This window comes from Polypterus senegalus, chromosome 11 (genome assembly GCF_016835505.1).
Source record: "Polypterus senegalus isolate Bchr_013 chromosome 11, ASM1683550v1, whole genome shotgun sequence".
NCBI lineage: Eukaryota > Metazoa > Chordata > Cladistia > Polypteriformes > Polypteridae > Polypterus > Polypterus senegalus.
This window is the reverse complement of record NC_053164.1, coordinates 148,749,170-148,775,240: the sequence shown is the minus strand read 5'-3', so window position 1 is coordinate 148,775,240 and position 26,071 is coordinate 148,749,170. Positions and strand designations below refer to the sequence as shown.

Here is a 26,071-nt window from a genome sequence, read left to right as displayed (position 1 = left end):
TTTTAAACCTGCACAGTATTTAATCTTTGAAAAATGCCCACCTTTAAAACATTTAGAGAACTGTACAATGACAGGCCACTTTATTAGGTACACCCTTTCAGCAATCAAATGGCACCAACCCCATACATTTAGACTTATGGACATTGTCAAGACTAATGTCTTACTGAAGTTCAAGCCGAGCATCAGAAAGAGGAAGATAAGTGATCTGTGTGACTTTGAAGGTGGCATGGTGGTGCCAGATGGACTGGTCTAAGTATTTCAGAAACTGAAGATCTTCTGGTATTTTCATGCACAACAATCTCTAGGGCTGATAGAGAATGGTCCAAAAAAGTGAAATATCCAGTGAGTTCTTTGGATGGAAATGCCTTGTTGATGCCAGAGATAAGAGGAGAATGGCCAGACTGGTTCAACTTGATAGAAAGTCAATAGTAACTCAAATATCCACTTGTTACAACCGAGGAATGCTGACCGTGTCCATTGCTTTATAACCACAGTACACTCATCTTCTGATAGCATGTTGTCCTGCTTGAAGTAGACATGTCACAAAGCTCAATTCATCTCAAACTGGTCATTTGCTGTATTAGTTTGATTTGATCATATGTAAGGTTTTCTTCAAATAAAATAAAAAAAAAATACTCACTTTAGGCACCAGTGCATTTTTTAGTGAGATCGAGAAAATCAGGTATCAACTAGTAATTTTCTGATAGTGTTAGTTATAAGTATTGACACGAAAGAAAAGGCTTCCATTTCGTAAATGGTTAACATCAGTAGTTGTAAAACTGGCAGTGGGGCCTTTCTAAGCATTCCCCATAAAAAAAAACGTCCTATGGTAATGCATGTCATATGCAATACTGGATTTTGAAAGTAAATGTACCATGGTACCACCATAGCATGGCAAAGATTTGTAATTTTACAATAGTATGCCCATACCATGGGATTTTGAAACAAGCACAAAAGGTAGATATGCCATGGTACCATCTAAACTAATAATATGGCACAATCTATAAACCATAGTAAACATACAATGATGGCCTGTTTCTTTTAGAACCTTTACCATAATTCTGTCTATACAACTGAAAATTAAATAGCCATAAACAGATTATCACAGATACATAAAATACTAATGGGTTCATGATTGTAAAAGAACTCTTGCTGCCAGAACCAGTTCTAGGATTTTTGCTGCCCTAGGCAAAGTTGTAAATGGCACCCCAACACCCCCTTTGGTTTGACAGGAATCATCACTGCTAGACCTGGAGACAGGACTGGGGCCAGCAAAGTGTTAAGAACCTCAAATTCATAATTTGAGAATGTAGAGATATAGCAACATCTGTTTATAAGACTGTCTCAGAAATATACGCTTTTGAGGTTTGCCAAAAAATAAATAGGAATCGGCCTATGTTAGCATTCTTTATTTATTGCTTTCAACATTTCTCTAAAGGAGACTTAAATGATCGCTAAAACTATAGTTTAACAGCTATAGTTATCTATATAAACCACCATCTATCTACATGTATGCCTTTTAATGATGATGACATTCAACACATTAATTTAATATATATACTGTATATATACCATATATATATAAAGACATATACATGTCATTTAATTTATTAAAATAAATTGAGAACTCAGCATAATTAAAACATTCAATGAAACTAAGAATATAATGATTATCTTTAAATAGGAATCTTTACCCACAATTCCTATTTACCATATGCTTGTGCATACAAGTAATGAAAACTGCCCATCCAAAAAAAAATGCACAATTGCTTTAACGTGCTCTGAGCAAATCTCACAAATGGGTGGTGAGCAACAGGGGTCGATAGTTGTTAAGTTTTAACTCAAGATGTATGTGCATTTGGGAGATGATGGTCTTTTGGGTTAAATCAGCTTTTACCAAGTCACTCAAGATCTACAGTCTTGTTGCCGACTTGATAGTTTAATTTTATTTCGCTGTCTCTTCTATGGTACAGTTTGAGGATTATTATTATTGGCATCATCATTGTTGTTGTTTGTGGTATTATTGGACTGTGTAGGTTGGGTGGAGTTAAGATTGAACATTACTAGTATGCAAAAATATAAAATTGGACTTTCACTTTGAGTCCGAGTGTTTGTAGATGTGTATTGTTCAAAAAAAAGTTGTGTCACCCAGGGCCATTTCTGGGAAACAGATTGTGCTGTGCATAGTATGCACACTATGCTGTACACAACATAAACATTTATTTGTGTTCTGGTCTGGTGTGGACTAATTTTTCTAAACAAAATAAACATTGGTATCTCTACAGGTGATTGTAGCAATGTGCCCTTACCACTAGAGGACACATTAGGCAGTCTAGGCACATGAGTAGATAGATAGATAGATAGATACTTTATTAATCCCAAGGGGAAATTCACATACTCCAGCCGCAGCATACTGATAAAAAACAATATTAAATTAAAGAGTGATAAAAATAAAGGTAAAACAAACAATAGCTTTGTATAATGTTAACGTTTAGACCCAACTCCCCCACCACACCTCCCCACCGTGATAGCAGTCTGACGCTCAAGATGCTTCACTGTCTGGAGATGATACTTGTTTAATGGATGCAGTGGATTCTCCATGATTGACAGGAGCCTGCTCAGCGCCCGTCACTCTGCCACGGATCTCAAACCGTCCAGCTCCAGGCCTACAATAGAGCCTGCCTTCCTCACCAGTTTGTCCAGGCGTGAGGCGTCCTTCTTCTTTATACTGCCTCCCCAGCACACCACCGCGTAGAAGAGCGCACTTGCCACAACCGTCTGGTAGAACATCTGCAGCATCTTATTGCAGATGTTGAAAGACCCCAGTGTTCTAAGGAAGTATAGTCGGCTCTGTCCTCTCTTGCATAGAGCATCAGTATTAGCAGTCCAGTCCAATTTATCATCCAGCTGCACTCCCAGGTATTTATAGGTCTGTACCCTCTGCACACAGTCACCTCTAATGATCATGGGTTCCATGAGGGGCCTGGGTCTCCTAAAATCCACCACCAGCTCCTTGGTTTTTCTGGTGTTCAGGTGTAGGTGGTTTGAGTCGCACCATTTAACAAAGTCCTTGATTAGCTTCCTATACTCCTCTTCCTGCCCACTACTGATGCAGCCCACAATAGCAGTGTCATCAGCGAACTTTTGCACGTGGCAGGATTCCGAGTTGTATTGGAAGTCCGATGTATATAGGCTGAACATGACCGGAGAAAGTACAGCCCCCTGCGGCGCTCCTGTGTTGCTGACCACAATATCAGACCTGCAGTTTCCGAGACGCACATACTGAGATCTGTCTGTAAGATAGTCCACAATCCATGCCACCAGGTATGAATCTACTCCCATCTCAGTCAGCTTGTCCTTAAGGAGCAGAGGTTGGATGGTGTTGCAGGCGCTAGAGAAGTCCAGAAACATAATTCTTACAGCACCACTGCCTCTGTCCAAGTGGGAGAGGGATCGGTGTAGCATATAGATGATGGCATCCTCCGCTCCCACCTTCTCCTACTATGCGAACTGCAGAGGCTTGAGGTTGTGGTGGACCTGTAGCCTCAGGTGGTGAAGCAGCAGCCGCTCCATGCTCTTCATCACATGTGACATCAGGGCGACAGGCCGGAAGTCATCCAGCTCACTAGGTTGTGATACCTTTGGGACTAGGGTGATGCAAGATGTTTTCCAAAGCCTCGAGACTCTCCCCTGTTCCAAGCTCAGGTTGAAGATGCGCTGTAGAGTACTCCCCAGTTCCAGTGCACAGGCCTTCAGCAGTCGTGGCGATACTCCATCTGGACCCACTGCTTTGCTGGCACGAAGTATCCTCAGCTCTCTGCTCACCTGGGTTGCTGTAATTGTGGATGGGGATGTCTCACCTATGCTGATATCAGCAGAAGGATGGGAGGAGGGTGCAGTACTACAAGGTGAGAGTCCATCACTGAGCACCTCCATGTACAAACTCACAGTTGCTCATGTTGAGCTATTTTTAAGTTGCAGATTAACCTGCCTTACACATATGTGGGAGGGAGCAGAGAATCCATATGTGGACATAGGTAGAACGTAAAAATCTGCACAAATAATAACCTATCTGGAACTTAAATGTTGACATCTATAATGACGAGAAAGATCAATGTATGTATGCATGCATTTTTTTTATTTAAGTAAAAGACACAAATATACATTGCTGGCTATTTATTTCATTAGCTCTAATTGAAAGGTAGATTGTTACATTCACCAGACATACAGTATAGGGTATAGTTTAGGAAGTAAAACATTAATTAATTGTTAACGCGCTGGACATTGTGAAATCTGAAGTTGCGCCTTCAGCTGGTTCAGAACGCGGCAGCTAGATTTTTGATTGGGTCAAGAAAACGGGATCACACCTCCCCCATTTTAGTCTCTATCCACTGGCTACCGGTGAGGTGTCGCATTGATTTCAAAATCTTGTTGTTTGTTTTTAAAGCCTTGCATGGTCTCACTCCAAAATATATCTGTGACCTCCTTCATCCCTATGTGCCAACAAGAGCACTGAGGTCACCTGGACGATTTCTCCTTGTAGTACCAAGATCTCGGCTGAAGTCTAGTGTTGACAGAGCTTTTTCAGTTGTTGCTCCTAGGCTTTGGAATGACTTACCTCAGGTCTTCATCCTCGATCAAGGTTTTTAAAAGTCGGCTTAAGACCTACTTGTTTTCTTCTGTCTTTCATTGTGTATGATGGGATTGTGGTGAATGTTACAATTTGTTGTTTATTAATCTACTTTTGCATGATTGTTTGTATTGTGCTTATTTTAATGCTTTTTTGTACAGCACTTTGGCACAACCTCTGTTGTTTTAAATGTGCTTTTATAAATAAATAATCTAATCTAATCAGTAGGGGGCATAGCAGCACCTCAAACAACTACACAACACAGTAGTGGGTTCAAACAAGACTTTTTTTAATCTTACAGTACCTCCAAATTCTTTCCCCAATAGAACAATCCACAAACTTTGCATCTACTTCCACACCTCCCAAGTAATCTCATCCACACTCCTCTGACGACCCATTTAAAAAACTCTGTTTCTTTTATGCTGCACCCAGGAGTACCACAGCACATCTAGGAAGCGCTTCCGGGTCAGGGAGAAAGAAGTTGTTTACAGTGGGGACAGCCTGTTCTTGGAGTGCCCCCAGATGGTACCCATGGACGAAAACAGCGCTGTCTAATGGGACTGCAATTTCCAGCCTGCTCTGCGGGTATCCATGCAGTTACCGTTGTCCAGGAAGCCTGACACCTATTGTGTCAGGGAACAGATAGTCCATGCAATTAGATGACCCCCCCTTCTGGTAATCTTACCCAGATTGGTAAGAACCATTGAACCATTCTGGTCAGAACGCCAGCCAATGAATGGTGTTTACAACAACATATATAACCAATAAAAAAATAGTTTACAAATGTCATAAATAACTTAATTTGGTTAAACTTTAGGTTAGATTAAATTTAAGCGCGTCTCCACAAACCCCCCTCCCCAAAAAAACACCGGGGATCGCACCCCATAAAATAACCAAGATAATGCGTGACCTGAGAAGTTAAACGGAAGATGGTTGAATCACAGCTGCAAAGGAACAACGCCAGTTTCTCATTTGTTATCAAAATCAGCGCATTTTTGGAGATCAATAAAGTCAACACTCAAAAGGTGCTTGAAAGTGGACAGTTTTGAAAAGAACGCAGAACATGTGTGCAGAAAAAAGAATCTAAATTGAAGGCCCTTATTTATATTTTCTTTAAAAAAAATGACTTTTAAAGTAATTAATGTATGAATTAAACAAATTCATTTACTAATCACGCTATTTCAGCAACATCCGACTCATTAGACTAGACGGGGCGCTGAGTAGCGGTACAGTTCGAATACTCCTTAAGGACAGCGACTGAAATAGGAGACGAACCCAGTCTCCTGCAACTTTGAACAGATGCAATACAATACACAAAGTATATGCGGGAAAATGTTACAAAGTTTGATTTACACTGGTTTAATTAATTATCGATTCATTTGCGTATAGCGAATTTACACTGTCGTACATTACACATAGGTGGCGCAGCGGGCAGCGCTGTTACATCATGGGCAGAGCACTCGGTGTTAAAATCCGATGTTTGAATGGAGTCTACATGTTGTCTTCGGGTGCAAACTTGGGGTTGGTTTAGTCGCACATCTGAAATGACATGCTGGTCGGCTGATGATTTTTTTGTGTTTCGAAAATTAACATTATTTGTGCTCTGGGCTCATTCTCATATTTGCAGTGCTGTCGGAACAGACTGTACCCGAAGACCCTGAAGTGCATTAATAATGGGTTCAATAGGATGGGTATGATTATTATAAAATTACTTTGTAAAAGTGACAATGACAATAAATATCTATCTAGCTATCTAATGATCAACCAACCAATACAACTTATCAGCGACTTTAATCATTTTGTAATGTCGATTATATGTAGCGACGCGGACACTAATCAATCGCGGGTCCCCTGTCCCCTCAGCGCCTACGACCTATATTGGCAAAGCTCGAACCACTGTGCTATATTGCCACCCGGTGTAGACTATAGTTGACGATATATATAAGATGACATCAGTTTAAAAATGTATTAAAAATGTTAAAATAATAAAAAAAGATCGTACATCGAGTTAGAAACCTCCTCGCCGTTGCTCTAAATTGGAGTAAACGGGTGAGAAAAGGGGTGGCTCATGGCTGGCCAATTAAGAGAATACTGGTAATTGTCCACTGTGGCCGAGTCGTAAACCGCCATATATGGAAGTTTAAAAAAACTAACATGACACAAGCGCCTATCTAATGAAAGGGGGCGTGGAAAAGAAAGAGGTCCCGCCCTGACTGAAATGCATAGGTAAGGAAAGGTAGCCGTAATTGCTTGCGCATGCGTACGTCACAAGTCAGTGGCTTGTCGCAAATGATAACCCGTATAGTTCATTCAATGGAAATTTAGCGATTCTGTCCTTTCAAAATATCTTCGCACTGGACTGGGCTAATAGGAGTCTACAAACAACAGACCCAAGGCAGGAGTAGCCCTAGACCGGAAAACAGTACCTTGAAACTCCGTGCATTGCTCAGAAATGCTGTATGTTAATGCTGTCCTGACCCCATATAACTGATGTATTCTACGTTCATTTCGCTCCATCGGGTTCTTTCTTTGTAGGCATTTTTTTCTTGGGCTATACGTATTTAACCTTTATATATGCTATTTTCCTTTGCGTTTCTTATGACAAATTCTTGTAATGTGTGTACATTCGTGTAAATTAACTAAACGGAAGCTGTAAATACACATGGTTTAAATATAAAGTTCAGCAGGTTGGAGCCTCTTTCATAGCCGGTCCCTTTCACTTTGATCTAATAGGTAGGCATTTGTGTTCCAGGTGAGTTTGATTTTTTTAAACTCTTTCCCACATGGCGGCGCACGACTCACGGCCACAGGAGGCAAGGCAGAGGGAGGGAAGAAGTTGAAGAGACGATGGAGGGCGGAGACTTGCAGTCGCGTATAAAGTGTTGTGCGACGAGTGAGGAGTTCCTCATGACAAACTCAACTTTTTACTTAGAAATGATGACTTTTAGTTCTTCGAGAGCCTTGGATCCCCGACCACATGATTTGAAACGGGTCGGATAGGACTGGGGAGCGCGGAGTGATACGCTGAGTGTTTCAGTTTGGACGCAGACGGCCACAACAGCGAACCGGCTAGAAGTTAGGTGGGTAGCGGACGCACAAGTTGCAGGTCTGAATGACAGTTCCCTGTAGTGTAAAAATATAGGATGGAGAATCACAACACACTGGTAACAAGGGGTTTTATGTCGGCGTTTCCTTTAGGTGCACGTCTTTATTCAAGTTGATGATGAACTTTCTACCGGGATGCTGGTGCCTCGCAGCCTTGGCATATGTGGTGGGGGCTCTCGATTTTCAATATCACAACAGCAAGCAAGTGGCCGACTTTCTAAGTGCTGTCAGCAGAAACTACTCGTCCTTCACGTATTTGCACAGCATTGGGAAGTCCGTGCAAGGTAAGTGCTTCCGAGTATGTTGGCTGCTGTTCGTATTCGCGTGTTCGGCTTCTTAAAATTCAGTTTGAAGTGAGTTAAACATATAGAAATTTTAAAGGCTTCACAAACTTTAAAGGACGTATGGGTGTAGTGGCGGCACATGCTGGACTGAACTATGACATTTTTTTTTTTACTTACTTTTATTTGGATTTAATCTCCCAAAGTTTTGTATGATGGAGTCAATCTCATCGCTCAAAGGTTTATTGTGCTTACTTATAAAATTGTCATTCTTTTATTAATCTCTAAAGAAATATGAGATACAGTTTCTGAAATTACAGAAAAATGCAGAAATTGATTCAAACCTGTTACATAAGCAAATAAACAAAATATTTTAATTAACTAAGCTCTTGGTTAGTCTATTCTAGATTGCAATGTGACTAGAAAGTGATACTGAAAATTTTAATTTTGAGAATTGTTTTCTGTATTAAATGATTCTGGTAGTGGAATATTTTTTTTTAATGAAACAAGGTAACCATTCAGAAATTTAAGATTTTCCAATATTTGCAAAAATGTTGACAATATATAAAGGCAGAATCATTCTGAAGAAGTTTATAAACTGCTTTCCCTATTATACAATATTCTGAGACAGGGATTTGCCCAATTTTGAAATACATCCTTGTAGAAAGTTAGTGTTAATGATGAGCATGACTGTTCCATTTCCTGTTAATCTGTGTTGCATAACTGGAAAATGTAGTCACATCTTCTGAAACAAGAGTCATTCATTTATATATTAATGTTTATGTGTGAATCCTGTATAAAGTATCCAGCTTAAATATTTAGATATTTCTAAGGCATGTTGTGGCACCCAATGTATTCTGATGAGATTTTTGAACAAGTACAGCTCAGAAAAGTATTTTTTTGCATAGCAAAATTTTGAAAAGGGCAAAGATACAAAAGCAATATCTGAATGATCACTGCTGGCCCCGATTTTATTCATGTTTTATGAAGGCTTTTAAAGGAATTATTGTTTAGAGAGCCTACAGGTTTGTTTAAATACAACTTGTTAATGATGAATCTATTTAGTTCATTTCAGATTTTTTTTTTTCATTATTCATTTTTTGTATTGTTGAATATCTTCCATAGTATATGCAGTTTAGTTAATGAATATTAATACCACGATAATGAGGAAATTGGTGCATCATTTTTATTTGTTATGTTTTTGTTTTTAAAGACATTTTGGAGATGTATGGAAGTAAATCTGTTAGCTTTGAACTGATTTTAAAGATTTCTCTTGCAGGGCTCATAGTGCTTTACATCCAAATTTACACATGTTAATCTAAGTTTCGTGAAATAGGGGAATGTACTTAAATGTTGTAAAAGCTGTGGAATATTTCCAGATGTTCTTGGGTATATATTGAGTCTTTCCAAAAAAAAAAAAAAAAGCATGTTTGGTGTTGAGGTATTGAAATCTGAACATACAATATCTTCAAGTCCCTGGAGTGACTTTAGTGTTAAGAAAATATTGTATATTGGCAAGTTAACACATTTGACTTAAAGCATGTAGACTACTAGCAATGTTTATATGGGGCCCTGTGTGGTAATGCAGAGTATTTGTGAATGACAAGTCTGAAGCCTACCCAGGGTGTCTGAGTTGCCTTTGTTCCTAATGTTCAAATGAAGGCTGAATTAGTGTGTGTGTGTTTTGTTTTCTCCTCCTCCAGCATGTTCCTGTCCCTAATCACTGATATTTAATATCAGCCATTTTATTTCACAGTCAGTTTGCTTATTCTACTAACGTCTGTGTCTACTCCTATGTATGCTTAATAGATTATTTGTTTATCATGCATTATGATTTCATTCTTTGAGACCCCTGTGATGGTGTGCATTATTAAAGTTGTATTTTAAGAGAGAAGTCTGTTACTGGATTTTAATTTCATTGCCTAGACATCTCTCTCATATCAACCCAAGAAGAAGGTTTGATGTTATGAAGTTAATGTGCTAATCCATCTTATGTCACTGTGCCAAGTAGCCTTACTGCCATGTGTCTGTCACCTCCTTCACTGGAGGCATTGTAGTCAATTGGCTTAGACTCAACCTATTTCCTGCTCAGGCACTAATAAGCTGTACAATGCTAAGGAATGGCTAAATACTGTAAGACTTCAGACTTTTCAGATAAATATAATGTGCTTTGTAGCTGTACTTGTAATACATTGTCTAGATGTCAATGAAGACCTGGTGCTCTCTCCATAGTTGATTTATTTACAACATATGAAACATGTTTAAGTAGCTCAGTTTAGGTATAAGCTGTTTAGACGGTGTCAGTCCTGTTTAGCTTGTGCACATCATTAGATTAAAGAAATACCATATGGAGAGCACATGTATAATTTAGGAAGGTTGTAATTGCATTAGTCGCTGTATTTAAAACTGTAGTAAAGGTTTGATCATATGAGCATTTTTTTTTGCACTGAACAAGGAGGCATGTAATTTTAATAAAGAAGTGTAGACTTTTCTTGTGAATGCTGACCTTTTGCTATTGCAAGGGGATTAAGCAGTTTTATCCTGACATGAGGATTGTCAGTGGGGTGGTGGACTTCAGGTTTTGAGAGTGTGATGAGTGTTTCCTGTTTTTCTTTCCAGCTAATTGTTCATTGAAGTGTTACCCACACATTAAAACAGTTGGTATCCTTTAAAAATGCTGTTAATTAGCCTCCAGGAGTGGCACTGTGGTTTTGCTTAACGTTGTTGGTGTAATTGCATTTGTGCAGAGTACCACACTGTCTGTCAGACATTTGGTAACTGATCAGAGAGGGCAGGTTCTTGCAAGCACATTGCTCAGAATTGCATGTGGGTGCTGATGGATGGGAGCCCACTAATTATACTCTCTTGACTCAAAGTGTTAACTTGAGTTAAGGACTAGGACTAGAAATTCCAGGATGATTGTGCAACCCTGTTCAGTTTTCAAGAAACTGTGTCCATCTGTTGTTTGTGAGGTTTTTAAAGTTTATATTGCCTTAACTACCAGTTGGTTGCATGGCTACAGGTTGAGTGTACATTACACCACTGTCTCCTGCCAGGCATTGTATTGTAATTCTTTTTAACTTGCTTACTTTTTAATGCTATGCTGTATTAACAAAGTGAAAGCTTCTATTTGTCACTCATTTGATCTCCTCAAATGTTTTGAATTTTTTTTCTTTTTTTGGTTACTCATGGATTCAAATCCAAAACCAAATGAAGTGCAGACCTGGAGACAGTAAAAGCATTTAGCAAGTACAAGCAATTTTTCTTTCAAATTCAGAAGAAACACTGTATGATGTGGAGGGTAGACTTGCTTCTACATCTATATTAAATGATTTTAAATTCCTAACATTCAGAATTTAAAAAGTTAATCAAAAAAAAAGGGAGACTGCAAAATGAGGGGCACTGATTATACATAATAAGTCAATCTTCTAGACTGTAGAGTCTCCTAATTACAATGTCATATTTATCAGGAGCAGATCAACTTGCTGATATTTCATCAGGGACAGTAGCTATTGGGATAGTGGCACAGGCTTTAAATAGGTTTGGTTATTGGGGACACCTATAGGTAAAAATAAGTTATTGACTACAATCACCATACAGTGATTCAAGGCTGAAGGAAAGCAGACTAAAAAGTCCAGATAATTTGGCTACAAATATCTATTAGCCAAGTAAACTGGTCTGATTGGTGGTTATTTATTTATTTTTTTTCCCTGACATGATTTAGGTCCAGTAATTCCCCTAGAGCATATTCTAAGTGATCTTTCTTCTTCTGAAGCTCTGGATTCCTGAAGGCAGTAGAATCTGGATGATTTCCACTGGGAGCAATTGGCCTACAGTGAAAATTGGAAGGGTTTTGGTTTGTCCAGAATGGCTAAAGTAGTTGTGCTGGAATTATTAGAAGCCAACTGTTTCTTGACCAGTAGCTGCTTTCAACCTAAATTTTGTGCTTAATTTTAATTGAAGTTGCTTATTAAGGATACCAACCACTAATTGCTTCTTTTAGTCTTAACTCACTTTATTGACTCCTTAATTGGGTCTTGATTTCTTAGCTGCTTTGTGTGTTGAGAAAGAGCTGCAAATAACAAAACAACCAGCAGTTCACCATAACTTGGCCCAGTTTAGACCTGTGTGTGTGTTTTGAAGTACTTGGCTTGATAATATTTGAATGAAATGCAAAAAAAAAAAAACAAAACAAAACATTGAGAATTACTAGTCTGCTCATTCAATTCATTTAGAGAATATTCACTGAGAAGAAATGTAACAATACAAGAATGAACTGGTGTAGCAGAATGAAAGCCCTAATATGCCATTAAATGAAATATTAAAGCACTGTTGAATTCCTAACATTCAGAATTTAATTTTGATTGAACAGATAACTAAAAATGGAAACCTGCAAATAACAGGTACCAATTATTGTATTGAAAGAAGTCAATCTTATAGACTTTGGAGTCCCCTAATTGCAGTGGAATGTTTAGCAGAAACTTCAGTCATGAAAACTGATCAACTTAAGATACGTATTTGTTGGAAAGGATTAGCTTTTGATTGAGCAATTAGTTTGAAACTAAGCTCTTTGGGACGGGACCTGAAAATTAGTTATCCTAGTCATTAGAGCTTGACCATGGATCAGTATTTGAGGCTTTACTTTTCACTTCCTGTACATTTCACAGGTGTCCGATATGATTATGGATACTGATCTGGCTCTTTATTGTGGCCTGGCATACTTCATACGTTTTGATAATGATGTTAAATTTTGTCCCTCATTGTAGATTGACAGCTGGGGAGAAAAGTAATGATATTTAGTGAAAATTTCATAGAGAACATGACTGTGCTTAGTATTGAATCATTGTTTCTTAAACTGTGCTGTCTCATAGTTAATTACTGAAGCTTTAAGAAACCCTTTAAAAATATTCAGGTATTTACTGAACTGATTCATGTGCTTTAAAATCCTGTTAATGAACATCTTTCTGAACTTTACAAAAAATAAAACCTATTGAGTTGGATGTTTCTGAGACTGAATCCATGGAGCAGGGAAAAGCCCTGTAAATAAACAAAATTTTATTTTTTTTTCCCCAATAAAAAAATATCACATCAATAGTTGATCCTGAAGACCAAGGGAAAAGTCCATTGATTACTAATCTGTGGCATGAGAGTGGACTGTAAAGTAACATTCAAAATATATAATACCAGTAACGGCACACTGCACGATAATGTGCAGTGAATACACTTGACTTGATCATTCCTAGTTTTCATTCTCTTTCTCTGTACGTTTTTAGCATTTGTTTGCTCAGAGGTTGATGTGCTTGCTGCTTCCTGAGCAGCTCTTCTTTTCTCCATCCTAGTGGCCCGTTGCTTCTCTTTCATCTGCATCTTTTCACGTTAAAACTGATTTAAGTTAGTTTTTTTTTGTTGCAATTCTTAAATTTTTCACTTAAGCTGGCACTTAAGTCTTCAGTCTGCCTCAAGAATGATTACGAAGGTGGTAGGGATGTGGTATAGCGGGTCCACAGCGTTCTCAGTAAGGGCCAGTTTTTTAAATAATCGCTTAGCAAGGGGGTGTTGGGCCATAGCAAGCCACGGGGTGATCTGAGGTGTGGGCGTTTCTCGCCATGTGCACAGGTACAGCTACAGCTGCTATGGCCCCTCGCATTATAAAAAGCGCGAGTCGGTTTGGAGAATGAAGATAAGGAACCAAAAGAAAATGAACAGAAAAGAAAGAGAGAAGGAAACGGAGGTGGGCAGCAGGAAGCAGTGAAGAGGGAACAAGCAAATCAGTGCAGCAGGAAGCGGGCGAGCAAGCGAGTGAGTGAATGCTCAAAGGCAGCCTTGGTGTTTGGCCAACACCTGGAAGAAGTGGTTGTGGTCGCTCCGCAGAGTTTGCTTCGGAGGGTGGGAGTGACTGAAAGGCGCGGGAGTCGGGACTTGGGACGTGGTGTTTCCTGTGTGAGAGCCTTGGTCACAGTGGAATTCCCAAGTCACTGTCAGGGGGAGCCGACCGGAGCCAAGGATCGGAAAGGCGACTGGCAGTAGCAGTAGTGACAGTAGCAGCAGGAGTAGGCAGAAGGTCAGCTGCATTGAGAGCGTCTCTCCTGTTGCAGGGCCCGTATGGGAGAAGCAGGTGAGACGCTAACGCTAACAGGGAAGAAGCACCGGGTTTGTCATTTGTTTTTAAAGACTGCTTCCTAAGAAACATTTTAACCTCTGGGTTTTAAAGGATTGTTTTTTTCTATTTATTTATTGAACTTTGGAAAGCACTGCATTTTATTTGAACACTATTTTGTTGACTATTTTAATAAAAGTACTTTTGCACTTTTTACCATCCCCATGCTCAATTGTTTATTGCCTCCACTGACTAGCTCACTCGGTAACATTATCAACGGTGTTGGGTTCAAAGGCTCCCAAACAGCGATGGGAGTGTGGAGCCGAACCCGCATCGTTATAAAGGAATGAGAATGCCGCCCTGCTGCGTGCTGCCAAGAGTTGATTCAACAATAAAATAAAAAGAGTTATAAAAATCCTCACCCCGAAAGCGGATAGTAGACATCACGTAGTATATGTGTACCAAATTTCAAGTCAATAGGTGAAACGGTTTGCGAGCTACAGGTGATTTAAAATCCTGGACAGAAACGAACAGCCACGGTAGCGTATTATAGATTACATTTTTTATATAATTCATGTTCACTTTATCTCCTGGTTTATCGGAAGTCTAAAATCACTGAAAGTCTGTAGAAATATGCAAACATACCTGTTGTGCTGGCATAGGAACAGTACTGGTAAGCCACAAAGGCCTTGGGCTGGATCAGGACATTAAGTAGATGAAAGATTTAAAGGAAAATTGGACTAATTAGGATTGAATATTGGGGGGTGGGAGGAGACTAGTACACTGATTACTTTACATTAAGTCCCAAGATCTCCCAAAAATTCAGAATCTTTAAAAATCCTTTTAAGCTAGCTACTGTTAGTAAAGCTATGTAATGAGATTTGTGTCTAAACCTAAAACGCTATCAGTTGTGTATCCCTCTCATATGCCAGTGGTGCTATGATGTCAGGCTGTTTCAACAAACAGAGTCACTGCAGTATTTACAAAATCACAGCATGAAAATATGAATATAACAGTAACCTATTTTTTTCATTGTAAATACTTAAACTCTTTGCCATGGTCCACTTCGTTTTTGCCACTTGACTTTTACAACCTGGCATAACGTGCAAGGCATAGCTTTTGTACTTTCCCAAACCTTGTTTTACTTTGGTTTTTATTTTTCATTGCTGCCTGAAACACCTTAGTGACATAAATATTTTATTGCGTGGAACATTATTTTCCTTTGTGTTCTTTGACATAATCTTGACACCATTTTGTGTACTATTTTCTTATGAGTGCCAACATTTTTGGATCACTATTATACTTAGTAGTTGATATACATGATATGCATGTTAACCAATGCACTCAGAAGAGAAATGCATTTAATGTAAACAATGGATATGCTCAGTAAATAGTTAAGTCATTGAGTTTATAGATGAATGTGTTAATTAATAATTAAGAATTAATGAATAAAAGGCAATAAAGTAGATATTTATGATGAATGCACCCCAAGGAGACGTGGCCGCACCTCTGCAATCGCTCTTAAACCGCGATACAATGGGAAACAAATAGTTTTCTTTGCTCAATCAGCTGCTGGCTTGCTGCTGCCATGTCGTGTGATCTGAACTTCACTCGCATATCAAAGCCCTCCCCCACCCCAAACCTATTCAGTCACACTCTTCACAACAGTGTGTGGCACTATTTACCAAGGTGACAGGTTCGCTCTTCTGAATCCCCTTTTAAACTGTGATACATGGGGAAATAAGTAACAGTTTTGTTGTGTGTGTTGGTTGTGTGTGGTGGTTTTTTTTTAAACCTCATTTGTTTGATCATCTTCTGGCTTGCTGCTGCTTCCGTTCTCTGTGATTGGCATTTCGGGTGGCACTTCGAAAGTTTAAAAGCGTGTAAAGCACCTGTCCTTTGGTCTTCAAACACTATGCAATCTCTTTTTCGCTTTTCTGTTACTTCACTCAGTTTTTTTGAGACTTTCGAATGTTCCTACTTCCATTATCTCCAACCTGCTCAGCTTGTGTATCACGGGACTTGCTTACAAAGGTTGCAAGAATGATGTGACGTGCCTGTCTCGCTGAATGTGACAGTGTCTCTCGGTCTCTCGTCAAAAGATGATATCTCGTTGCCGGAAAAAGTCTCATCCCAAGATTTTTTTTTTTGTTTTTTGTATAACAGAGAAATATAAATGCTTTCTGGTAGCTGATAGACTTGTAATACCATAATTTACCCAATACTGCATCCCAGTCTAGAGAACAAATAACTTGATACTACTGGGACAGTGAAACTCCTCAGCTATTTGAGTGTTTTTCACATTACAGCAGAGGTCAGAGCAGTTTGTGGTGGGGTGTTGTATTGCAACAGAAGCAAATGGTTTAACATACTGTAGGTCTAGGAGCATGTTTGTGTCATTGAGGGAAAGAAGCAACCATTTTCTGCCTGACACAATAAATGCAGAAGCAGCCTGTTTATAGATTTGCATAAAACCAAATTAGAAGCATTTGGCTTTTTGATTGATTAATCCTCACATCTCAATGATCTGAATATCATACCTTAAAGGAGAAATGGGTCTGTGTATGACCTCCAGGAGGAACTGTACCATTTCCCAAAAGTATATAATTCTCTGACTTTATTCTGGTAAAAAATTCTTCCTATTTAGTGAAAAACCACTTGTAATCTGACAAGTCACAAGGTTCATTCAAGAAGTGCAAAAAAAAGCTTTCATATGCCAGTTGTGCCTCCTTGCAGACGGAGTTAATTATTCTAAGAAAAACCTTACTTTGAAGGAAGTGGCGTGTGATTTGTGTTTTATTCTAAGATGGTGGTTATTGTTGCAGATGTTGTTCTCTTGCCAAAGATGACCTTTCAGAAACCTAACATGTTTGAAATGTACAGCTCCGAGTCGCATATTTATACAGAACAAGTGCTGCAGCAGACTAGCCTATGGATGTGTACATCAATTGGTTCAGTACCACTTGGCAACAAACTGAAGGCATCATCTCTCCCATTAACTTTTTTTTTTTTTTTTGTAAATTCTTTTATTTTCCTCACCTTTTTTTTTAACTATTTAGATATTTGTTTTTGTTAATTAAAATCAAGACAGTATTTTTTTACAGTTGTACATTTTTGTAAATTTTACTACTATGCCGAAAATTAAATGGAAACTTTTTTTTTTGATAAAACTGAGTTCTAAGCAAAAACCAGACCTGAACATGAAACCAGTTGACTACATGGTATAAGTACACCCACATACACAATGTAACTTTTTAAAGCCACCAGTTAACAACCTTTCCTGCAAGAGAAAGCGGTACTAACATAGAATCCAATTAACCTTTATTAAAAGTTCAAATCCTGATATAGCTAAAGTTAAGATGAAAAATTGCATATTGGTGTACATGCACATATGTGTGTTGGTCCAGATGAATGAATGGTTGTGTAAACCAGTGTAGCGGTAACCTTTTATTTTTTTGTTAATGCAAAATTCTTACTCGCTGCATTCAAATGAAGTGCACAATTTTCCCAACACGACCCCCCTAACCCAAACCACTGCAAGTAATATTTTGTCAGTGCACAATTTATATATAAAATTTGTAAGATTGCTAGCGCAAATAGCAAAGTTGATGTAGTTCCTAAATGAGGAGAAAGAGGTTTTTTTGTATTCCCCACCCATCCTTTTTCAAAATTCATTCTGTGTTATGTTTGCATAAAATCAAACTTCGGCTATTAGGATACATTTCCCTTTATAATTTTGACTGAATGCCTTGACTTTTCCAAAATGCACTGTGCATTTAAGCTCCTCAGTCCTATGTATGTTATAGAATGTGTACATCTTTCACTTTCAAATTTTCTGAAGCCATTAGTAAGTGTTTCAAAGCAGTGTCTCCCAGGGCTAGTATGTGCACACACTGTAGCTCTTTAATTTGTCTGTTGCGTTGAGTACAACCTAAAGATGTTCTGAAAGGCAGGAACATTTCCTTAACCCAATTCTGAGCATGTCATTGAATATAATGTCTCTCTATTATTAAAAAAAAAAAAAAAATCCTGGAAAGGAAAAGCAGGGTGACGATACATGATCTTCTCGGAAGTTCATTTAAAAGACCCACGAGACAAAAAAGACTGGTCATGGAGCGTCTCGCAGGGACCATAAACCTGAGACTTGGTGCCAAGAGATTGTCCCAGGGCCGTCTCGCGGGGATGTGAAACTTGAGATTCTTGCAAGACATGCCCTTTTTATCAAATAAGAGCACGGCAAGCAAAACAATCTGTTCATGTAAAGGCACATAGCACACACAGATCCTGTGCTCTCGGCGAAGAAGAAAGAGCAGCATTGGAGAGAAAAAAGGCAGATAAGAGATTATGAAAGCAGTGGAATTTGAAAGGCTCAAACAAACGATGGCGCGATACACATACAGAGAAAGGTACAGAATATGAAAGCAGTAAAATTCGAAAGTATTGTAGCGTCCCAACCAAGTTTGAAGCCTTTTTTGTTTTAAGTGACTGTTGGGTCCGATTGAGGGAGGGTGGAGTACAGCACGGAAGATTGATAGCAGGGTATTAATTGATGTGGTAAGTGGGTCCGAGAACTGGAGGAGGAGTGGTTGGAGAGGGTGCTAGAAAGTTGTGTTTGGGGTTACGAAGTTTGCGATTGTTCAAGTAGAACTTTTGTGACACTTTAAATTAATCATCAGAACCAGGTGTAATTGATAAAATAGCAGGACAAATCGAGGTCAGAAATAAAAGGCAAAGAGTGGAAAACAAAGTCTTTTCACCTTTGCATCATTCAATGCACCAAGCGTGGATTTACACAATAATGGATCATACACTATGAGAATCTGTGGTCCCGCACCAGTTAAAGCAACGATTCCAAAGAGGAAAAAAAACGCTTTTAAAATTGTATATCCGATTAACCAAACCCAAGGGTTGGCAAGCAAAGTGAGCAGGGGGCAGAGCCCCCTATTCTTTAAGTCTGAAGAGTCTTAAACTCTTTTGCTTGTAAAGCTGATTAGGAGATATTCCAGTACTTTGTGTAAATTAACAGTGATAATGTTTGTCTTTGTAATAAGCTGCTTGTTACAGAATTTCTCAATGCCTGTTCTCTTTTGCTATTTTCATGTGTGTTTTGTTCATAACTAATATAACTAAGGTGCATTTTAGTGAGTAAAACAAAATGACAAATTCTCTTGGTTATTAGATATGTTGATTACTTTTTTTTGTCACTTAAACTATGTACAAAAAGAAAATAATTACCTAATTAAATTAAACATTGTTTTTTCCCCTCTTTTACCTGTTACCAAGGACATACCTTATTCATAAAAAGTAGAATTGTAAGTGTTTTTGACCTTTCTGTGTAAAGTTCCATTAGTTCAGCAGAATTTCAAACAAAATGTATTTTATGTGTTAATAGATCAGGTAATATATATTAAAGTCAATGTGTCTCTCCTGTGCCATGCAGTATGCGGTTATGGCTGACGGATGCTGTGTTTGGCATTAATCTGGTAAAACAGCATTAGTGATAATTAAGACGAGTTACAAAGCATGTCTTTGTACTAAACTGCTCCCACTTACAAAAGGCTGCTTTAAACATTCTCCATAATGGAACTGTTTTCTGAGTTGCAATATACCTAATGGCCCATCTTTCTTTAGGTGAACACATTTTATATTCATAAGTTTTTATTGTATGAAATACATTTTTTATTGTAAGAAGGCACATGCTTATTGCCCTGAATTGCTAGATAGATACTGTACGTTTTGCTTCTGTGTTCTTCAGTGCATTGTTTTTGAAATAAAATTGTCATTTTTATACTAAGCTACATCATTCATTTTACCATTATTAGGCAATTAAGAAATTGCATATTGCTGCAGCTCTTTATTTTTCATGTTAAATGAAATAGCCAGAATTAATCATCCACCAAAGTTTATTTTGGCAGCTGTAGCACAAAAAAAGCACTGCTTTTAATATATGGGTAATCTGCCATCTTTCACATATTGTGTCTTTGTGATTATAGTGTTTTCCCAGGACTCCTAGCAAAAGCCAAAGGCATGCTTTTAGTCTGATTGGTAGCTAATGACCTACTAAAATAAAGTGTGTCTTCAGATGGACACACATTCTTTCCAGGGCTGGTTCCTGCTCACACCAACTTATACTGAAATAGGTCGTCTTTTCATAATGTTTGTGAATCTGAAGTAATAAACAAGAAATATTTAATATTCAATTACTCCTTTTTTTTTTTTTTTTAAGTTTCTAACTACAGTATTCACTAACTTTAATCACTTCCTCAATATATAAGGGGAAAGCGGATTCCTATTATTCAAAAAGAACAAAGAACCATAACTTTTCTGCCTTTCCCCAAGTTGGAAATGGGCCATGACTTTGTCATGATTTAGGCTGAAAACTGATGTCTTGTACCCTTTTCCTTTTATAGAAGCCATATTGTGTACTGTTGTCAGGGTTACATACATGAATGTAGGGGTGTGGACTCCGGGTTGTGACCTTGACTAAATCAGGAAACGGCATAAAAGGTCAGCCTTTTGCTCTGAGCCTCGTCCAATTCAATTTTTAATTTTTATATTTAATCATTAGAAGGTAGGAGAAACACTAGAATACTTGAAGGAAAAAACTCTACAGACTGGAAGAATGAAAACCGTCCACACAAGCAACTATCCTATTTAGGATTAAAACCCAAGAGATGAGGTCCATAAGGTGGCAGCCCTACATAGACCTCCAACATTGCATCACTGTGCCACTTTCATTACTGATTAATTTCTAAAATATTAGAAAACTGGGTGCTTAATGGAGAGGGTTCCTGAAAGAATAGAGCAGGTCGTGCAAAATATATATACACTGTATTTTTTTTTTTAACTTGCCCTATACAGTTATGACAGGATTATTGTATGTTGCCTATCACTAACTTTAACTTCTATGTTGGAGGAATACATACTTTTTGCGTGGAGTGCAATGTGGTAGAAGCTAGTGACCTGGAGAGATGACAGAAGAAGACTGCAGTGACAGAATGCTGGTCTTTTACTGTTTGTCCAGTTCTTGTGCTTTGCATGATATGATTTCATCCCTTTTGACAATCAAAACTGAGCATTGCATCTTAACATATGTTTTAACAGTTATTCTGTGATTTAGGTGTTTAAGTCCTTTAATTTCTGTACAGGACAAACATGTTGCAGTGACAAGATGAAGTAAGGCAGGATTGGTACAATGTTATCTTGGTTTGTCCCTGCTGTAATCCTGTCATTGCCTATGTCATTTTGAAATCTTTAGTCTTGCTTAAAAATAAAGCATATGGAAGCCTATCCTGGCAGGTTTTTCACAATAAACCAAAATAAATCATCAACCCATCAAGGAACATGTTCAAAGGCAAGACCACATAAGAGCATAAGAAGTGAACCTACATGCATGTTATTAGGAGTTGGAAAGAAAACATTGGACCTGGTTGAAAACAAAAACCAACATAGTAACAAAACTTGGTAACTTGAGTGCAAGGGAATGGTGATTTTTCGTAATAAAAAAACAGTGTTGCATAGTAGTGTTAACATGATTAAATGTAAAGGTTATACAAACTCAGATGTGACTTGTCACTTAGTCTGCCAAAAATACTTAAGACAATGCCCCAGGAGCAATAGTTTAGAAAATGAACTAGAGAATGTCAAGAATACGTTGTAATAAATATTTAAAATAATTTGAATGGTTGTATATTTATTTCCTATATTCAAATAATAATGCAAATTTGAGGGATGCAGGGAGGCAGCCTGATATTGGTGTAAACATTAGGCCAGTTTTTTTTTTTAAACTAGGGTGAGCAAATTTGGAATGCGTAAGAAAATCCTGCACTTATTATATACATTTGTTTCTCTGTTGTACTACTTAATGAAGTATCTGCAGCAACATCAGAGTAAGGAATGAGAGTACCTTTTGCAGTCATATTTAAAAGCAAACATATGTTGTGTGTGTGTTTTTTCTTTTCTCCTCCTTGAACCGTCACCTTATCGTGGTGGAGGGGTTTGCGTGTCCCAATGATCCTAGGAGCTATGTTGTCCGGGGCTTTATGCCCCTGGTAGGGCCACCCAAGGCAAACTGGTCCTAGGTGAGGGATGAGACAAAGAGCGGTTCAATAAACCTCCAATGAAAAATAAAAACTGTGGACGACGTTTTCCCTTGCCCGACCGCGGGTCACCGGGGCCCCCCCTTTGGAGCCAGGCCTGGAGGTGGGGCTCGATGGCGCCTGGTGGCCGGACCTGCACCCATGGGGCTCGGCCGGGCACAGCCCGAAGAGGTAACGTGGGTCCTCCTCCCCATGGGCTCACCACCTATGGGAGGGTCAAGGAGGTTGGGTGCAGTGTGAGTTGGGTGGTGGCGAAGGCGGGACCTTGGCGGTCTGATCCTCGGCTACAGAAACTGGCTCTTGGGACGTGGAATGTCACCTCTCTGAAGGGAAGGAGCCTGAGCTAGTGCGCGAGGTCGAGAGGTTCCGGCTAGATATAGTCGGACTCACCTCGACGCACAGCTTGGACTCTGGAACCAATCTCCTTGAGAGGGGCTGGACTCTCTACCACTCTGGAGTTGCCCCCGGTGAGAGGCGGCGAGCAGGTGTGGGCATACTTATTGCCCCCCAACTCGGAGCCTGTGCATTGGGGTTTACCCCGGTGGACGAGAGGGTGGCCTCCCTCCGCCTTCGGGTGGGGGAAGGGTCCTGACTGTTTGTGCGTATTCGCCGAACAGCAGTTTGGAGTATCCACCCTTTTTGGAGTCTCTGGAGGGGTTGCTAGAGGGCATACCTTCTGGGGATTCCCTCGTTTTGCTGGGAGACTTCAATGCTCACATGGGCAATGACAGTGAGACCTGGAAGGGCGTGATTGGGAGGAATGGCCCCCCCGATCTGAACCCGAAGCGGTGTTTTGTTATTGGACTTCTGTGCTCGTCACGGATTGTCCATAACGAACACCATGTTCAAGCATAAGGGTGTTCATATGTGCACTTGGCACCAGGACACCCTAGGCCTCAGGTCGATGATCGACTTTGTGGTTGTGTCGTCGGACTTGCGGCCATATGTCTTGGACACTCGGGTGAAGAGAGGGGCGGAGCTGTCAACTGATCACCACCTGGTGGTGAGTTGGCTTCGATGGTGGGGGAAGATGCCGGTCAGACCTGGTAGACCCAAACGTGTTGTGAGGGTCTGCTGGGAACGGCTGGCAGAGTCCCCTGTCAGAAGTAGCTTCAACTCCCACCTCCGGCAGAACTTCAACCACGTCCCGAGGCAGGTGGGGGACATTGAGTCCGAATGGGCCATGTTCCGTGCCTCTATTGTTGAGGCGGCTGACCGGAGCTGTCCTATAGGACTTTTTTGTCCTGTGGGTCTCTGGAGGCAGCTGATAGGTACCGGCAGGCCAAGCGGAACGCGGCGGTTGTTGCTGAGGCAAAACTCGGGCATGGGAGGAGTTTGAGAGGCCATGGAGAACGACTTTCGGACGGCTTCGAGGAGATTCTGGTCCACCGTCCGGCGTCTCAGGAGGGGGAAGCAGTGCAGTGTCAACACCGTATATAGTGGGGATGGTGTGCTGCTGACCTCGACTCGGGACGTTGTGGGTCGGTGGGAGGAGTACTTCGAAGACCTCCTCAATCCCACTAACATGCCTTCCAATGAGGAAGCAGAGCCTGGGGACTCTGAGGTGGGCTCTCCCATCTCTGGGACTGAAGTCACCGAGGTGGTCAAAAAACTCCTTGGTGGCAGGGCCCGGGGGTGGATGAGATACGCCCGGAGTTCCTTAAGGCTCTGGATGTTGTAGGACTGTCTTGGTTGACACGCCTCTGCAACATCGCATGGACATCGGGACAGTGCCTCTGGATTGGCAGACCGGGGTGGTGGTCCCCCTCTTTAAAAAGGGGGACCGGAGGGTGTGTTCCAACTATAGAGGGATCACACTCCTCAGCCTCCCTGGAAAAGTCTATTCGGGGGTTCTGGAGAGGAGGGTCCGTCGGATAGTCGAACCTCGGATTCAGGAGGAACAGTGTGGTTTTCGGCCCGGGTCGCGGAACAGTGGACCAGCTCTTCACCCTTAGCAGAGTCCTGGAGGGTGCATGGGAGTTTGCCCGACCAGTCTACATGTGTTTTGTGGACTTGGAAAAGGCATTCGACCGTGTCCCTCGGGAATCCTGTGGGGGTGCTCGGGAGTATGGGGTACCGGACCCCCTGATAAGAGCTGTTCGGTCTCTGTACAACCGGTGTCAGAGCTTGGTCCGCATTGCCGGCAGTAAGTCGAGCCCGTTTCCAGTGAGAGTTGGACTCCGCCAGGGCTGCCCTTTGTCACCGATTCTGTTCATAACTTTTATGGACAGAATTTCTAAGCGCAGCCAGGGTGTTGAAGGGGTCCGGTTTGGTGGACTCAGGATTGGGTCACTGCTTTTTGCAGATGATGTTGTCCTGTTTGCTTCATCAGGCCGTGATCTTCAGCTCTCTGGATCGGTTCGCAGCTGAGTGTGAAGCGGCTGGGATGAGAATCAGCACCTCCAAATCCGAGAGCATGGTCCTCAGCCGGAAAAGGGTGGAGTGCCCTCTCAGGGTTGGGGGAGAGATCCTGCCCCAAGTGGAGGAGTTCAAGTATCTCGGGGTCTTGTTCACGAGTGAGGGAAGAATGGAGCGTGAGATTGACAGGCGGATCGGTGCGGCATCCGCAGTGATGCAGGCTCTGCATCGGTCTGTCGTGGTGAAAAAGGAGCTGAGCCGTAAGGCAAAGCTCTCAATTTACCAGTCGATCTACGCTCCTACCCTCACCTATGGTCATGAGCTATGGGTAGTGACCGAAAGAACGAGATCGCGAATACAAGCGGCTGAAATGAGTTTCCTCCGCAGGGTGTCTGGGCTTTCCCTTAAAGATAGGGTGAGAAGCTCAGTCATCCGGGAGGGGCTCAGAGTAGAGCCGCTGCTCCTCCGCATCGAGAGGAGTCAGATGAGGTGGCTCGGGCATCTGATCAGGATGCCTCCTGGACGCCTCCCTGGTGAGGTGTTCCGGCACGCCCAACCGGGAGGAGGCCCCGGGGAGGACCCAGGACACGCTGGAGGGACTATGTCTCCCGGCTGGCCTGGGGAACGCCTTGGGATTCTCCCGGAAGAGCTGGAAGAAGTGGCCGGGGAGAGGGAAGTCTGGGCCTCTCTGCTTAAGCTGCTGCCCCCGCGACCCGACCTCGGATAAGCGGAAGAGGATGGATGGATGGATGGATGGTTTTGACTCTGTAGAATTAATTCATTTTTGCATATTTAAGACTTTCATTATAAAGTGTTTACATATGTAGGACTCCTTTTTTGAAAAACTGCCATGTGTAATACAAATTATTACAATGAGTAAACATAATGTTTTTCCTGCTGATAGGTAGTCTATTTTTTGTGTTCAAATTAGCCAGGATATGCTGTATAAATGTTTGCTTTTTTTTGAACAACTTTTAACCTGGGAGTTTTTTTAAAGACATGGACTGATCTGCTAACATTAACCCAGAGTACTGTGTGTGTGTGTGTGTGTGTGTGTTCATTTGCTGCTGTAAAATGAACTCTTGCATTTACTTGATGTTTTGCAGTCTTGGTGTCCATTTGAGTGTCTATAAATTATAAAACACCTTCCACATTCTCCCTGGTATTACATTACAGTGTAATGAATACAAATGTTTATTGTAATATTTCTTAATGAATATTCTAAGTGATTCTTGGTCAATCAAGCTGATTTTTTTTTTTCTTTTTTCTTTTTTTTTTCTTCTTATCCAGTAATACACTAATGTATGATAGTATGTCATGAAATTGTAAAAAATCTTGAAGTAGTAAGGTACAAAGTCAAGATTACTGACTTTTCCTTTTTTCAGGAGGCAGTGTATATTGTACATAAGAACATTTTGGCAAGTTTAATTATTACTAAAAGGTAGTTTTACATTAATGCCAGTGACCTCACTGTGGATCAGATTTGAAATTGGCAACATTA

The 26,071-nt window shown here is 40.4% G+C and overlaps 1 protein-coding gene across 1 annotated transcript in view; it reads left to right on the top strand.

The window, feature by feature from the left end:
• Positions 1–7,497: 7,497 nt before the first annotated feature.
• Positions 7,498–26,071, top strand: part of cpm (carboxypeptidase M) — a 109,711-nt gene continuing 91,137 nt past the window's right edge. Inside the window, exons 1-2 of the mRNA XM_039769800.1 lie at positions 7,498–7,710; positions 7,829–8,019. Coding sequence (XP_039625734.1) covers positions 7,851–8,019 — 169 coding nt within the window. The 5' untranslated portion in view covers positions 7,498–7,710; positions 7,829–7,850. The remainder of the gene's footprint in view (positions 7,711–7,828; positions 8,020–26,071) is intronic.